At 33.5% G+C, this 18,518-nt stretch overlaps 1 protein-coding gene across 1 annotated transcript in view; it reads right to left on the reverse strand.

Annotated features, from left to right (window-relative positions):
* Window positions 1–504: 504 nt before the first annotated feature.
* Window positions 505–18,518, reverse strand: part of TMEM65 (transmembrane protein 65) — a 66,666-nt gene continuing 48,652 nt past the window's right edge. The window contains exons 3-7 of the mRNA XM_023224335.1: window positions 16,243–16,310; window positions 12,220–12,274; window positions 11,001–11,043; window positions 8,958–9,063; window positions 505–2,557 (exon numbers count right to left, since the gene is read on the reverse strand). Coding sequence (XP_023080103.1) covers window positions 2,456–2,557; window positions 8,958–9,063; window positions 11,001–11,043; window positions 12,220–12,274; window positions 16,243–16,310 — 374 coding nt within the window. The 3' untranslated portion in view covers window positions 505–2,455. The remainder of the gene's footprint in view (window positions 2,558–8,957; window positions 9,064–11,000; window positions 11,044–12,219; window positions 12,275–16,242; window positions 16,311–18,518) is intronic.

An 18,518-nucleotide genomic window follows, 5' to 3' on the forward strand; every position in this document is an offset into this window, starting at 1 on the left:
TAATAAATCATAATACATGGACAACACAAATTTCAAACAAACAGTACTAAAGTAGCTCATGTTGCATTTAACTATAGTTCTTGTGCTCCTAATAGAGAAGTAGCTAATATGAGAAACAAACAGTTCCAGTTTCAACCTGAATTAAAGTTCTTTGTGGCAAGTAACATGAAACAATGATCACATGAAGTCATTATCTTAAAAAGAACCATTCTTCAGAAATCACTTTGTGCAAAGCACCATACTAGTGTAGACTATGATCTTAAAAAACATATACCTTCAGTTAAAGACAAAAGGTCTCCATTTTTTGAAAATTAATTACCTGAATGATTCAAATTTTTATTATGCCCATAAATTAAAATTATCTTTCAATGTTAAGGTTATATATATTTGACACCTTAAATAATTCTGGAGATGCTCAGTTACACCAATAATTCCCTGGGACTGGATTACTTTCAAGAGCAAAAAGAAAAAACAATAATCAAAAGCCCTTTCTAAACTCACAGGCAAGGTTTCTGATATGGGATTTAATTAATAAGAAGTTAAGCACCACAATAAAATACATTTTTAGAAAACAGAATGGACTGCCATCAATACACAAGGTAGGGACAAAAGAAAGCACTTACACTTTACCTCCTACCCTTTCCCCTCCAAAAAATTTAAACACTCTAATCCTATCAATCTGAAATTTTACAAAGGATTTTTTGTGTGGTTATGTGTGTGTGGATATTATATGGGAGATACAAACCGAAATTCGATTTAAGATCTCAAGTTCTAGAATCATGATTTGATCCAGTAAGAATGTCATATTATTTGTGCATGGTATATATTTAGTTTTAGATTATATGCTATATTTTTATGCTTTCTCCCTTCAAAGTCTATGATTAAAGGATGGCACTTATTCATTCTGAAGTGCATGAGAGAACTTATGACAAATTGCCTTGCGAAAAAATATCTCCTCTGAAGAGTTCAAAGTAATTATGTATAAATAAAACCTTAAATAAAATTGCTGTAAATCCTCTGCATCTATTTAGCAACACAAATAACTTCAATAGCCAAAATATTATTTTAATTTTAATTTAAGTTTCTCTCCTCCATGATGTATTTAATTATGCTGTTACAAGTAAGAGTAATTTTTTAGTATGTGTAACAGACCACATGCTAAAAAAGTTTAAGGGTTCAGAAAATTAAAATTTATAATTCTTACACGGTTATACTTAAGTCAGATATATAAGACTAGAAATAAGTAACTTCAACCTAAAAAACACTTTAAATACCACAAAAGAAGAAAAAAGAAAAACAAAGGGAAAAAGGATTTCGCCTCATGTAATTTTTGAGTGGACTATGTAGCAAAAAAGCAAAATATTAAATATCTAGTTTTCACTTCAAAAGAAATTATTCATAAATAAAATTCACTGAATAAGATATCATGAGATTAGGAGTAAATACCATTCAGATGAGAAGATGACATCTTTGGAGGAAACAAACAAAAAAAACCTTACCAAATAATACAATTTATATCTCATTAACCTTCCAAACATCACTTCAACTTCACCGTTTATGCCATAAACCTTCTTGACAGTTCCTATTACCTATTTTAAAAAAAAGCTTTAGCCTCTTAATTTCCAAGCATCATATTAAATCCCTTAGTTCAATCTAATTCCACAATCCCCATTTCAAAGACTCTAAAATACTCATTTTCTTCCCCTCAAAAGTCGGAATCCACCATGTAATTATTCAAAACTGGGAAACTAAAGGTTAAAAAAAAATCAACTAAAGATAGTATGCTTGTTAGTACATATGGTTTCACGTAGCAGGGCGACCACATCATTGCTCTTTCTGATTAACCTCTGGCCCTTAAAATAGTAAAGTCAGAAAATTAAAATAAGTAATATATACTTACAATACTTAAAATCTGTATCTATATCCATTTTCAATAGATGTGCGAGTTAAGAAAATGACTGAAATTATATGGTTATAAATGTTTACTGTGTAACAGTACAAAATTGATGTTCCTAAAAAGAGGGTAAAAAAATCTTTAACTGATATTAAACATCTTCAGTAATTTGGAAAAATCCCCAGGTTGAAATGTAACTATCAGGGAACAACAAAAAATGCTTTCATGCATGTAAGTAACAAATAAGCAAACCCCAAGTCAATACAGTACATCAATGACACTTAAATAACATTATGAATATAAAAGAAAGAAAAGATAAAATGTTGACTGCTACTGATGAAAAAGCATTTCAACAATTTACACAAAATGATACTACACAGCTTTTTAAAAAAGATGTCCTAAGAAGATCAAGCCACAATAAGTTAGTGTTTTCCATAATACATGCTAAATTATTTGATCCCATATCTATACTGTTACTGTCTTAATTCCTAAATGTTGTGACAGCATATTTAATTACTGAGGTACATTAGTTTACATCTTTTTATAGGTATTCTAAGAGGATTAACTTTTCGTTTCCAGTTTTTCATCTTCTTCACCTCCTCCAAAGAAAATTAAAGGAAACATTCCTAGAATGCAGCCAATAGTCACCCCAACAGCTTTGCCCTAAGGAAACAAAAGAGAACATTTTTAAAAAGTTACTTTATCTCTGATAACAAGAAGGCAGGAAAAAAAATCTCACCAGCTCTTCTCAATATATTTGGATTTGCTACCCTTCATATATATTCCTCTTCTATGTATACCTAATTATATGTAGATATAATTATGTAAACATAGCTTTGTTTTCTTCCTCAATCCATACCCCTACATAGCCACACATTTTCTTACAAACTCTTTTCCAAACTGCTAAACTTAAAGTTCAACTGAATTGACGGGTCCATATTCTACTTAAATCTCTCTTTACAACAGCCACTGCTACTTCTCCAACATTATAAGTGAAATAACAACGAGCATTTCCGTGTATAGTTCTTCGCCAATGATTTATTTAAAAATCAAACAGTATTAATATTTGTGCATCTTCATGGAGGATTGTCATGCTGTACATCCTTGACAAAGCTGCACATACTTACATAGCAATTTCAGTATACACAAATGTAGACATACATACCAATTTTCCTGCAACCTCACTACATTATAAAACTTTTATTTCATTTTAATTAATTTATTTATCTATTTTAGAGACAGGGTCTCCCTCTGTCACCTAGGATGGAGTGCAGTGGCATGATCATAGCCCACTGCAGTCTTGGCTCAAGCCATCCTGATCTCTTCCTGAACTCTTTGGCTCAAGCGAGCCTCCTGACGCAGTCTCCCCAGTAACTAGAACTACAGACACATGCCACTATGCCTAATTTTGTTACTTTTATTATTATTATTATTATTTTGTAAAGCCAGGGTCTCCCTATGTTGCTCAGGCTAATCTTGAACTCCTGGCTTCAAGAGATCCTCCCACCTTTGCCTCCCAAATGGGATTACAGGCTCTGGGAGCCACCACACCCAGATCATTATAAAACTTTAAAATTTTTATTTTTGTAAATGGTTTTCAAAATTTGCATTCCTATGATGACTATCAAGTTTATATACTTTTCAATTAAGTTTCATTTCCTCATACAAATATTTATTGAGAAGCTACTATGTGTCAAACTCTCTACTTGAGTGTACCATGGAGATGGACTCATCTTACGCCGTCTCTCTCTCTCCTCCAGGAACTTCTAGTTATGTACACAGGGAAAGACAAAATAAGTTCCATCAAACATTACAGATACTATGATAGCTACGTAATCTTTAGTCTTGAATGAAATGTTTTCTCTTATACATTGTCTGTTTAGCTATCACATCCCACAGTTTTTCGGGTTTTGTTTTTGTTTTTGTTTTTGAGACGAGTCTGGCTCTGTCACCCAGGCTGGAGTGCAGGGGCGCTATCTTGGCTCACTGCAAGCTCTGCCTCCCAGGTTTATGTCATTCTCCTGCCTCAGCCTCCCGAGTAGCTGGGACCACAGGCGCCCGCCCCCACGCCTGGCTAATTTTTTGTATTTTTAGTCTATAGAGACAGGGTTTCCCTGTGTTAGCCAGGATGCTCTCGATCTCCTGACCTCGTGATCCGCCCCCTTCTCGGCCTCCCAAAGTGCTGGGATTATAGGCATGAGCCAGTGCGCCCGGCCCACATCCTATAGTTTTTCTACCAAATTTAATAGTAGACATTAATATTTTGACAATAGCTTGTATAAAAATTTTCAACTTTGTTATTTTGAGGGTTTTCGTGGTGGTAGTGATATTAGTAGTATGACCAATGCTTTATACTAATAGTCAAAACTGTTATTTTCATTATGCCAAAACTTTAAAAGGTATCACTCATGCACAGTTTTAACAAGCAGAAACTTTCTTCATTCCACATGCTGATAAATTTAATCTTTAGCTTCTTGTTTTTTTACTTTAACATACTCATTTGAATATATGCATAGAGAAATCATTATATCCTATTTCAGACTCCTGACTTTCCCATATACAGAAGATAACATGACAAAAGCTAACTCTGAAATTTACCCGTGATAGAATAAATACAAATACACATGCAGGTTCCAGTTGACACAGGCGTATTTTAAAACCTCACTTGTAATTTGGCCCCACTTTCACTTCCCACCCATTCTGTTAGAATTCCTGTTGCAACCAAGGCTTTCCTCACCCTTCAGTTTAGGAATACCGGTCAGTGATTTCTGACCCAATTATCTCAAGAGATACAGCGTCAATAGGGTGGAGAGGAAGAAAAAAAGTGACATACTTTTCTTACTCCCTGATCCAGGACCTGAAACAAATTTTTTCACTGTGAAAACATTTATTTACACATTATTATTATGTCTTACAATACTCTAGGCCCCACAGTTAACCACACTGGGGCTAATTGTAGAACTTGAGTCCCATCTGTAATACTGTTTTCTAAGAAAATATTTTTTGAATTTCAAACAACCAAATTACAAGTGACGTTTTAAAATACACCTATGTCAATTGGAACCTGCAGGTGTATTTGTATTTATTCTATCACGGGTAGATTTCAGAGTTAGCTTTTGTCATGAATAGAAGGCTGATCACTAACTTCAAATACTTCAGGCTGTATAGAATCAAAATGTTATGTTACAGAGTAGAAGATTCGATTCTAACATAAAACAAGCACAGTCAACAACTAAGGAACAGAATCACTGTTGCCATAAACCAGTGAGGGGTTTACTGCAATACACACACAGACACACATACACTCAATATATTAACACTAGTTTAGTAATTTAGATGTTTTTGTCATAGAGAAGAAAAAATGAACCTACTTTTAATATGGAAAGAAAACAATTATTATGCCCCAGAAAAATAAACTTCTGATCAACTTTAATACTAAAATTTTTAAGACAAATTGCTAGAATGTTAGAAAATCCTTATTCCCTCAAAACTCCAGCTGGTATCAGGGGCTAGTCTCACTTTACTTACAAATTATAAGATATGGACACATGTAAACTAAAAGGAAAAGCCCAAAATTAACATTCTACTTTCTTAAAAGACTTTTCAACCTTTATAAAGTAAAAATTACAACAAGCAAATAGGTCCTCATTTTGTTTCTCCACACTCTTCCTACATTTTGATTGAAAACCAAACACTTTCCCTGCTATACTTGTGATCCTTCTACTGCTCATATTTTAAAGGGTAGTAATTACTGCAGATTTAAAGTGATTTAAAGTGATTAGTGAAGAGTTTAATTTTTACCTATGTGTATGTTTTTATACTCTGTATGAATATTTTGCAGGTAAAAATTCTGTTTACTTCCAAAACATTTAATATCTTCATTAAAATAAATTCCATCTAGCTTAACATTTTGTATTTTACTCTTCTTCAGCTCTCATTACCGTTTCCATCCATTGTCATTTGATTTTTCTTCTTCCATTAGTCCATAGAAATTGCTCAGAAATGATTATCAATGAGCAACTACATACCAAATCCAAACACAAAAAACAAAAAAAAAATTTTCAGAAATTTTACTTGATTTCTTTATATCAAGAGGAATTAATTATCATTCACTGCTTCTTAAAACTTCTTCCTTGAAAGCTCCCATAAGACCATGAGCTCTTAGGTATTTTCTAGGGTTCTTTAATTTTGCACATTTTCTCTGGAACAACAGTTCTCAAATTTTAATGTACAGCAGAATTAAAACACAAATTGCTGGGTTCAGAGTTTTTCATTTTGTGAACCTGTAGCAGGCAGATTTTAAGGTGGCCTTCATGGTATCTTCCTTCTGATATTTAAGTCTTTGCATAGTCTCCTCCCCTTGAGCATCGGTAGGATGCTCTAACTTGCTTTGAATAATAGGAAAGGTGATGGGGTGTTACTCCTGCGATTATATCACATTACATAAGGTTCCACCTTGCCATCCTGCCAGCAGACTCATTTTCTTTTTCTCTTGCTGGCTCTGAAGATGCAGGCTGCCATGTTGTGAGAGGGTCTACTGAGAGGGCCCCATGGCAAAGAACTGCAGGTGACCCGTAGATCAGGGTGTCCAATTTTTTGGCTTCCCTGGGCCACATTGGAAGAAGAATTTTCTTGGGCCACACATAAAATACACTAACACTAACGATAGCTTAAAAAAAAAAGTCGGCCGGGCGCGGTGGCTCAAGCCTGTAATCCCAGCACTTTGGGAGGCCGAGACGGGCGGATCACGAGGTCAGGAGATCGAGACCATCCTGGCTAACACTGTGAAACCCCGTCTCTACTAAAAAATACAAAAAACTAGCCGGGCGAGGTGGCGGGCGCCTGTAGTCCCAGCTACTCGGGAGGCTGAGGCAGGAGAATGGCGTAAACCCGGGAGGCAGAGCTTGCAGTGAGCTGAGATCCGGCCACTGCACTCCAGCCCGGGCGACAGAGCGAGACTCCGTCTCAAAAAAAAAAAAAAAAAAAAAAAAAAAAAGTCACAGAAAAAAATCTCATAATGTTTTAAGAAAATTGGTAAACTTTTGGATTACCAAAAGCAGGTTGCACAAGCTTGCTCTAGATGGAGGGAGGCCTCTAGGACATGAGAGTGCAACAGCAAGCCAGAGGTTGGGTCCCTCAAAGCCACAAAAAAATTAATTTTGCCAAAGACCTGGGTGAGCCTGGAAGTGGATTCATCAACAGTTGAGCTTCTAGACAGGAACCAAGTCCTAGCTGGACATGATTGCAGTCTTCCAGAGGACCCGTTTAAGCTATACCTGATCTGACCCACAGAAAATAAGAGATAACAAATATATGTTGTTTTAAGCTGCTGAATTTGTATGATTTTTTTTTTTTTTTTTTTTTTTGAGATGGAGTCTCACTCTGTCGCCCAGGCTGGAGTGCAATGGCTTGATCTTGGCTCACTGCAACCTCCGCCTCCCAAATTCAAGCAATTCTCTTGCTTCAGCCTCCCGAGTAAGCTGGGGTTACAGGCGCCTGGCCACCAGGCCCAGCTAATTTTTGTATTTTCAGTAGAGACAGGGTTTCACTACCTCGGTCAGACTGGTCTCAAACTCCTGACCTCAGGTGATCCACCTGCCTCGGCCTTCCAAAGTGCAGGGATTACAGGCATGAGCAACCCCATCCAGCTGCAATAATTTTTTACACAATAATAGATAGGTCTAAGATGAAGACTATGTGTTTGCATTTCTAAGAAGTTACCAGGTAATGTTGATCCTGCTGATGCTGGCACCACATTTTGAGAACCACTCTCCCTATGAAAGTTCATCTTCTCCCATGGTTTTAACAATCACCTACCTTTTCAGTGAGGCCTACAGTGACGCTCCTATTGAATACTGCAGTCTGCTTCTATCCTAGCACTCCCAGCCTCTTCTACTTCGCTCTGCTTTCCCTTTTTATTCTCATAACACATATAAGCTTCTAATATGCTAAATATTTTTATTTATCAGATTGTTTATTGTCTGTCTCCCCACTGCTTGAATGCAAGATCTATCAGAAATAAGATCTTATTTTGTTAGCCAATGTATTAAAAACTCCTGTATATCTACTTGGCATATAATATGTAAACAATAAGTATTTGTTGAATGAATGAGTAACAATACCCATTATCACTAACTTGGACCTACCTAACTCTTGACTTTAACCCAAATGCTTACTAGGTGTCACCACTTGAATGTCCTACTAGTATCTCAAATTCAATGTGTCCAAAATAGAACTCATTATCTTCCCTTACAAGCTTATTCCTCCTCCTTTTTTTCTTGATTTTATTGATGGCATCATGATCCATCCAGTTTCCTTCTTATTTAAAACTCCCCTGGCTCTCCATCACTTAGGTAAGAGGCTGAAGCTCCTTAGCATTCACATACAATACCTTTCCTGTCTGATCCACGCTGACTTCTCCAATGTTGTCTTCTGCTGCTGCTTGTACCTACAGCTACTACATATTATATTCCTAAAATAGGTTCATGTATTTACCTAAATATACCCTTTTTTATCATCCTCTTCTAATTGCTGGCCAGTATGCTTGGAATTCCTCTTATTCATCTAGTAAATGTCTCATCAATAATTCAAAAATCAGCTTAGATCTAATAATCACCAAGAAATCTCCCCACCAAAAGAAGTTACTGGCCACAGTGTTAATTCCCTTACCTGTATCATTGTTATATCTTATACATAATTCATTACTGCATATGTCATACTAAATTATAATTTGTTTACATGTTTGGTTTTTCACCTAAACAAGTTCCTCAAGGATAACCACAGTTTATTATTCATTTATGTTTTTTGGACCCCAACCTATAAGAGATACTCCCTAATTCTAAGTGAATTGCACAAATATTTTTTAAAAATTCAGTATACCTACAAAAAATAAGGAGTTAATAACACAAATTACTGTTCTTCTGAAAACTGCCAAGGTCTGGACAATTTTTGTTAAAAACTCCATTCAAACCCATTTTAGTCTCAAATTTCTCAAGATCCTGAACTACACAGTAGCTTGTTCTGGCTACCCAATTCATTGTCATAAACCATGTAAATTACTTACCAAATGTGTACTAAGACGTGTTTGCCACATGTCAACTTGCTTTGGTGTGAGATCAGGAATTGACAGACCTAACCTGGAAGCCAATGCTTCAACATAGCCTGCAAGTCTTTGAAGAAACAAGACAATACGATATATAAGTTATGTTTCAATAAAGCCTTTATAAAAGCAAACAAAACAAAAGACAATGAGGACAAAATGTAGGTTTTTAAAAAGACATGCAAATGTCCTCATATAGTAAACTAATTACTACAAGGAGAAGCAAGATAATTTTACATTTGCACTTGGTACTCTAGAAATGGCATAAACATTCTTTACAACTTTTAATTTTTATTGTATATATTGTTTAAAAATATTTTATTAACATATTTAACACAAAGGAAAATTAATTGACTTAGAGCAATTATTCTCTATTATTATTTTTAAAAAAACTCAAGGTATATAACAATTTGTACAGATAATTAGAATTTCTGCAATTATTCCAAGCTCAAAGCAAAGCACTTAAACATGAGATACAAATTAGTAACTTATCAGACAGCAAAAGTTTCCAAAGATTGGTAAACTAACAAACACAATTCCTCAGACTGGTAAACTAACAAAAGCACCCTAGAACTTTCAGGCCAATCTCAAGTATTTTATCAATTCTAAGTTGCCATCATTTATTGGATATACTCTTACTTTATGAACTGTAAGAAAAACATTGCTAATTAAACTGTGTATACTACCAACAGTAAGATGGATCCTGATATCAGATATGTTAAAATGCATCTGAGAATGCATAAAATGTGGTATTTGTTGTTTAATGATATGCTCCCCAAAAAAGAGAGACAAGAAATAGTTTTTAAATACAAAGACTTCAAGAAAAATCTTCATCTCTAAACAAAAATAATTGTTTTATGATACAATATATAGCTAAATGTCTTTAAAATCTCTTAGATCATTTGGTTCTATTAAATATATCCGAAAGCTATACAATGACTGTAATATTCTCATTATTTACTTTAATGTTGGAAACTGGGAATAGAATGTTTAAGAGATGATATCATGATGCATTTATGCCAGGAATTCCAAGAATATAAAATTCTTGCCATGGCCCTAAAGCAAAGAAACTTTTTTTTTAAAACTGTGGCTTTGGCCCCAGACTCCGGTGCAGAAGTCTAATATAGAAGGTTAAAGTTAGATCACTTATAAAGCTGCTTTGCCTAGATTATAGGGCTAAGTAAACTTCTAAGAGAAAATTCAAATCTGAAACTGTAACACTCAAATGAGCCAAGGAAAGAAGAGACAAAGTCAAAGACACAGCAAGAGAGAACATATTTATCATAATAATGTCCACTTAGTCTAATTTATACTCCCCCAGCCTTCCCCAAGCTCAGGAAGCAGCTCAGGCCATCTGCCACTGGGAACGAGAATGTGAAGAGAGAGAGAAAGTTGGCCTTTTCTAAATATATGTCCTTAGTTTGTTTCATTATTCCTGCCACATAAAGTAAAGAAAGCAAAAAATAGCCAAACCCATATATGCTTTGGCCATTATTTCCTTTGAAAGCTCCCCCCTCTAGAAAACATGTATGTCATCAGTATCCTTAAGTTTGAGCCATATCCTTTCTCTTTGGGTTTTGTAGGAGTAGGGTGAGGTGGAATAATGAGAGAGGTTCTTGCTTTTAATCCTGCCTTACCCTTAGAGATGTCTATAAAATACATATAAATACTTCAGTAAACACAAATTCCATTTTGTTTACATTATGGTAGATTTAGAATAAACTTTTGCATACATCAGAACCACTCATGAAAATTACTAAACACAAATGCCGGGTTCCCTCTCCAGAGATACTAATAATGTATAACTGGGATATCACCCAGGCATCTATATTTGATGGATACCAAAGATTTAGTACTATTAGTTTAGAAGAAGTAAATTCAAAATTTTAACTCTAGAAAACAAAGAAAAATTAAATATCCCTTTGTTATGCTTCTCAATTAAAGAAGAGTGGGGAACAGAAAGACAGCAAGTACAGAATATACAAATGAATAAGTGAATGAACCTACCCAAGTCCAGCTAGATCTGACACAAGATTTCCCAAAGCAGCAGCTAAAAATTTGAAAAATAAACAAATGAACTGTTACATAAAAGAAGAATAATTATAACATGTCACTATGTAATCAACAAAGCACTGATCTTGGAAGAGTTCTCACATTTCTCAAACTAAAGCAACTATATCCAAAGTAACTCATTGGACAGCTCTTACTCTCAAGGTTTTGAATAGAACACAATTTTGAAATTATAATATTCTACCTCCATTAAGTAGTAGGTTTTTTTCTGTTATGGCAGCCAATTTCCATTTGGTTTCAATATTAATTGTACAATATTTTGTAGTATCTTTCATATAATATTTAAAGGAATTAGTAAAGCTGCATGTACAGCTATGAAATTCAAGAAAGTCAAGGAGAAAAAAATGTTTCTTTCATTAACTCATTTACCTAATGCTTTCTACAACAAATACAACATAGAACTCTTCCCAAATTTTACCTCCATGAAAAATAGAGTGTGGTAAATGGGACAGAGAAGACAGATGTTTAATCCTGTATTTCCTTCTTTGATTTTTTCTACCCAACTCAAGAAAAAAAAAAAATCTACCCAACTCAAAAATAAATAAATTAATTAATAAATAATAGGCTGGGCACAGTGGCTCACACCCGTAATCCCAGCATTTTTGGGAGGCTGACGTGGGCGGATCACAAGGTCAGGTATTCGAGACCATCCTGGCCAACATGGTGAAACCCGTCTCTACTAAAAATACAAAAATTAGCCAGGCATGATGGTGGGCGCCTGCAGTCCCAGCTACTCATGAGGCTGAGGCAGGAGAATCACTTGAACCTGGGAGGTGGAGGTTGCAGTGAGCTGAGATCGTACCACTGCACTCCAGCCTGGGTGACAGAGTGAGACTCTGTAAATAAATAAATAAATAAATAAATAAGACCAAGGGTAGAAATGTTTAGGGGTAACACTGAATTGCCAGAAAATCTTGTCTTAATGCAATCAATATAGCAGAGTAGTGTTATCCAATAACCATAATATAAAGTACCTAAAATTTTCAGAAAAAGTACTACATATATAAAACTAAGAATCCAAAGAATATGATGAAGAAAACAGGTATCTCAATGAGTAAACTCATTCAAATAAATTACCCTCTTCGAAACCTAATCTACTGAAATGTTTTATAAATGTACAGACAATGAAATAATAACATTTACTATTGTTAAATACCTGCCATAGTTGAAATTCCCAAAATAATTCCAATAGACATTTCAATATGGGTTCCCTGAAATATGATAAAAAATTAATCTTAAAAATTAAAGCTGAAGTGACTATAAAAGAATAGCAAAGCACTAATAAAAACAGATATAACAGTTAAATCAATACGTTAGTGCTGCAAAATTACATACATCATATATGCACATATAATGTAGTAATTCATTAAATTATTAAATATATGCATTCATACAGAAATAACATCAATAACATTTCATTCATTCAAATTAGGTTTATAAAAATAAAATTAGCAACACATGTAGAAATATAGTTCATCATAAAAAATCTAGAATTTCTATTTTTCTACCACAGAGAAAAATGCTTTAAAGCTCTTTGAAAACAGGACCAACTCACATTGATTTTAAATTCTGAACTATACGTCTATACTACTGGTTTTTACTCTATCAAAAGATTAAAAGGAGACTAAACCAGTTTCTAGGGAAGTTGGGGTTTATAAAATTATCCTTATAACACTTAGTTCTTTAATCATTAAATAGTGAAACTATACAATCATTTATAAGCAGCAACAGCATTTAGTACAATAGATCTACACTCAAAGCAAAGCCCCATTGTATTGCCACTGAATTTAATGACAGAGTTTAAGACTTTCTATATGTATATCATCATTCCTTTGAAGGAAAGAGGGGCTCACATTTTACTTTCATTTTAGAGAGGAGGAACTGAAGTGAAAACGATTAAACTATTCTAATAGAATAAAGAAGAAATCCTAGGATCTACTGTGCTAATTCAATTCTAATCCCTGAGCAATGCTGCCATTAGAAGACTTAATTTTCAAGAGTTCTCTTGAACACTGATGCTTGAACATTTCTAACAAATGTTTCAAATCTCAATGATATTTGTGGAGGGAAAAAATGCCCTATATTTTATGTAGAAATAATGCATTACTCATCAATTATTTACAAAACTGAAAAGAGTTTTCCTCAAGTTTCTTTCCCCTAGAGCTTTTGGTTGCATCACTTTAAGATATAATTCTTGCTGAATATGGACTCAATAGCCTGATGATGCATTAAAGTTCAAAAGTCTTTTGTCCTGATGCACAAAGTTCAAATTAAAAGGTTGTAAATATACCCCAAGAAACAGATTTCAAAGAAGAAATAAAGAGGAAGAAAAGAAAAGGTAAAAATAGGCAGAGAAAAAGAATAGAGATGTGTATCATCATATCTGAATGCAAAAAAACTGGAGCACCAATATAGAAGAGAGGCACCTGATAACAACAGTCTAATAAATAAATATGGCATCTTTAACAGCAATGAATCGCTGGCAGTGACCAAAGAAGAATCTCTTTGCAATACATATATTAAAAAAATAGTTAAGTGCTTAATCATTTGGTTGAATGTAATACAGCTGAAGATCCTTCTAACAGCAGGAAAAGCCCCATATGAAGTCAAAGGTGCTTTGGGGGCAATGGACTTCTTTACTGTGTCCCATAGTAACATCAAATATTGTGTTAATAGGTGAGGTAGAAATTATAAATAAACCGAATACTAATAGTTGTCTTAAAGTTATACCTGGTTCATTATCCTTAATACAATGAATCTACTCTAGAATCCTAATAAATTCTATCCAATTAAACTGTTAGTAAAGTAACCCAAAACTAACCCTAAAGTATGTTATAAAAAGCAATCCAATAATATAAAAATATTTTTTAAACTATGAAACAAAAGGCTTAATATGAATACCAACCAAGATAAGGGCCAAATCTATTACAAGAGTTTACAGAGGAATTTGTTTCTACGAGTACAACTAGGGTGGGAAAGTACACCTAACAGGAAGGAGGAAAACATCAAACGTCTATGGTGTGGAAAAAAAGAAGAATCAACTATCTCAACTTACTATTTTAAAACAGTCATAGCTATCCCACAATGAGACGGGCTGATCAGTATTTTTTTAATTACAAGATGAAAAACATTCTTAAGATAATAATCACTTATTTCCCCTTTCATAGATTCTACAGTTACATTATTTGTATGTTTTAGTCTCAGCATTCTATATTACAAAGCCTCACTGGAAAATGTTATTGTCTCTGAATTAGTTTGCAACTATCACAGGATAATATTTTTGCCATACCTACTACTCTTAACCAGATACTGAAGTCAGTGGCTTAAACATTTATTTCAGTATTATTTAAATAAAAAACTGATTCTCTGTGTTCTGGATGTGCTGGGGGAAAAAAATTAAGAAAAAATAAACAAAACGGTTGATACGCCCCTGAAACTGGATTTCAATATAAACAGAATAACAAGTATTACTAATTTGGAGTCAGCCATCTCAGGCCTGGAAAAATAGTGTACTCTCAGTTATACTAATAGTGAGGCACACACCTGGGGAACGCCAAATAGTGAACTACAAATTACTACGATAATTTGACTCTAGAATGTGGGTGTTTGGTTTGGTAGCTGATCCCCATCAATCTGGATATAAGGCTAGACTACATAGCAAACAAAACTATTCTTGAATAAACCATGTTTACATAAATTTTATAATCTACATAACGTAAATTACTTTTAAAATTCCTACTTTGAAACCAAATCTTCTATTTATGTCCATTTGTAGTACACATGATCTCCAAAACACCAAAAAGAAAACCTGCATCTCTCATATGTTATTTGCCTCACATTCAACAATCCTAAGGTCATTCTACTTTTTCAGTAGTCTCCTACACTTTAGCTATCATTTACAAAATGTTTTTAAAAGTTAGAGTCAGTGAAGCTGACAACAAACTCTCTAAGTCCTAAATGAGAAAACTTTCTAGTTGTGAGGCACTTTGATTTTCTCAAACGAGTTTAAATAAAGACCCCAACTGGGAACTCATAAACTGGTATTCGAAGTACATGATATTTTTTTCTCCTCCCACTAAATGTATTGAGGATCTATTACCTTCTATCTAATGCTAATATCTGAAAATAACGACTTCACATAAGGTATTCTAAAACTATGTATTGGAGGTTGATAATTGACATATTAACTGGACTGTGATCGATCTGTTTTACTTGGACAAAATAAGAAAATGAATAGTTTTTTGACTGATTATGGCATTTTCATAATACGTATGTAAGAATAAAACTGGCCAATTTATATAACTGTGAATGTGCGAAACTTACTCAACTATTTAGAATCACACTGGCTTCTCGGAAACTACTAAAATCTGAGTTGGCTAGATATTCAAACAATTAATGTAAATCAAATCTAATTGTAATGAAAATCCCATTATGACAAATTCATAAGCTGTAGCTAACACTTGGTATGTTCTTGAAAACAGAGCACTGGGCAGTTTTTGAAGACTTGCATTTTAATCATGGATCTATTTCTGACTTTAGAATATGAACCCAATATTCATATCCATTAACAAAAGGCCTTATAGAGTAGTAAGGAAGGTAAGTCAGCCAACTCTGAGATTAAACATTTTTAAGGAGCACCCTTGCATTAAAATACCACAGCAAAGGGGAATTTTTTTTAACACTACAATGGAACAAGGCAAAAGGGAGATACAGTCACTTAACTGAATTGAAACTTTAAACAATGGCTAGACTGAAAGATAGACTATGTATCAAAACATGCTTTAAAACATTTTCACATTGGAAAATTGAACAAGGAACTAAATCAAATAGTTACCTATATATGTGATGATAATTGCCAATACCATTAGAGAACATCAGAACATTTTACATACTATTTTTCTTTATTAAAAATGTTGAAATTAGAATAGGATAATATAGACCTTAAATGTTCTGTCTAAATGCTCTACCAACTCTATTTGTCTAAATGCTTTACCTAAAGTCTTAATGATTAATAAATATAATGCCTTAAAATTGAGCTATAGTCTAATATGAGATATAGTAAAAAATATTCTTGTTCATTATATTAAAACTTTATAACCACAATAGAGAAATCATTAGGAAAATGTAGACCACATTAATTTATGAACTCAAAATAGAAGCAGTGAGAGAAAGAACTTACAGCAACAATCATAATTGCATTATCCAAAAAGCCAAACCCTATGAAAGGTATCGCATTGTGGATGAATACTGAAAAACATCAAAAACAGAAAAACATATTTAAAGATTTCTATTAACTTAGAATGACAAAAACAGATGATATGATCAAAGTATCCTAAACAGACTTGATAATCTCTAGAATTTGATTCTCATTTTCCAGAGCCAATAGATGCTGCTACTGCTACAAGGAGAAACTATATTGGGAAAAAACAAAACAAACCAGAAAAAAATATAAAATATGTAAAAATAACTGTGTTAGGCTTTTGTGTTTTCTTGCTGGTAACACACACACACACAAATATATACATACAATTAAGAGTACAAGTTAGTAAACATACACGAGTACCACGTTTTACCTGATTGCTACTGACATCAATCTCTTTTTCTCTTATGACTAAAGTCTGATACTATAAAATTGATTTCTGTATTAGAAATAATGAAAATGTTCTAAATCAAATGTCAGAAAAGCTATTTGGGTGCTTTTCCTCACTAATTTTTTTAAAGAAATGTTAGAAAAAGGTGATTATCTCATCTTTATTACCTCATCTATGTGCAGTCTTTTTCTCCCCTCAAAATTCATCAATATTCCTAAATGCCATTGCAAATTATAAACAATATTTGATTTAAGTCAAACTGTAACTTCACCTCTTGCTACCAAAAATACACCTTACTTCATCTATTGGGTGTATACATTCAATGATCTGAGATATTAGAAGTGTAATTAGGTCACGCCAGTAATTCCAGCATTTTGGGAGGCCGAGGCAGGCAGATCATGAGGTCAAGAGATCAAGACCATCCTGGCCAACATGGTGAAACCCTGTCACTATTAAAAATACAAAAATTAGCTGAGTGTGGTGGCGCGTGCCTGTAGTCCCAGCTACTTGGGAGGCTGAGGCAGGAGAATCACCTGAACCCAGGCAGCAGAGGTCGCAGTGAGTCGAGATTGCGCCACTGCACTCCAGCCTGGCAACAGAGCAAGACTCCATCTAAAAAAAAAAAAAAAAAAAAGTAACTAGGAAGAACTAATACCTACATATTTTATACATTTATTCTCATTTCTTTCATATTTACATCTTCAGCAGAATATCGAGGGCATGGTGGATGCTCAAAAAATATTATTTCATTAAGCTGAAGACCACTAACCTGGAAAGGAAGAGAATTCCAGATTGAGAGAATTGAAGGCAGACTGTGAAACAGATTAAAAGCTGGGAATAGGTAAAAGACTTTATTCTAATTAATCTATAAAATTGCCAATGTATAGTGAACATCCGTTCAACTGAGGCCTTTTTTCAACAAACATTAAAATGCTGAGTTTTATACTAGGTCCAAAAAAAAAAATCCCTTAAACCAACTGGTTATATGTGTTTACTAATTTTTAGAGTCTTTTTTTCTTTTAATGCGGTTATCTCCACAGAAAGTATAATTGAAATATAATCCAGAAGTTATAAAAATTTGATATTACTATATTGAGCTCTGCACCTAGCAGGGAAGGCTAATAAGCACTCAAAAAAAAGCACTTGTACCCTCAACCACTATAAATGACCAAGACCACAGGACAATACTATACACAGTATAAGAATACTATTATATTCAATATTATTATAGCTATACAATATTATATAAACCAGTACATAATAGGTATAAAATAGGTCATTTAAAATTTCTTCTTGTTTTTAAGTAAGAATGTCCAAGATCAAGGACATTTTTAATTACAAAGAATATTACTTAAGTTATTAAAGGTGGTAAAAATCAAGTGTAACATTAACAAAATGGGATTTTTTTTTTTTAAATTAAAGAGTCTAGCCTTAGTTTTTTAACTTATTGCCTAAATCTGGTTATTTACTGAACACTCAAACTTTTATGAAAAGCAGCTTCCAGAACCAATATAAATTTAACAGGTTAAAACAGATTATAAATTTAACAGGTTAAAAGAGTATAATGAAATTCTAAAACTTCACTAAATAAAACATTTACAGTGAAGAGAAAGCTACTTAAGTACAGAAAAATAATGATGAAACTGGTTAGGATTGATTAGCATTTTGGGATTTACTTAATAGCATCTCTAAAATTGGTCAGTTACAAATATCTTAAAATTAGGTGATAAAGCCATTAAATTAAGATTACAGTAATTGCTATCTTAGCAATTTTTACTTGGTCAGTAAAACCAAGGCACTCTGTTATAATAATCACTTTGAACTATAAGATATATGTTTTTAGTGTTTATGCCTATATAACTAT

Source organism: Piliocolobus tephrosceles, chromosome 7 (assembly GCF_002776525.5).
Source record: "Piliocolobus tephrosceles isolate RC106 chromosome 7, ASM277652v3, whole genome shotgun sequence".
Classification (NCBI taxonomy): Eukaryota; Metazoa; Chordata; class Mammalia; order Primates; family Cercopithecidae; genus Piliocolobus; species Piliocolobus tephrosceles.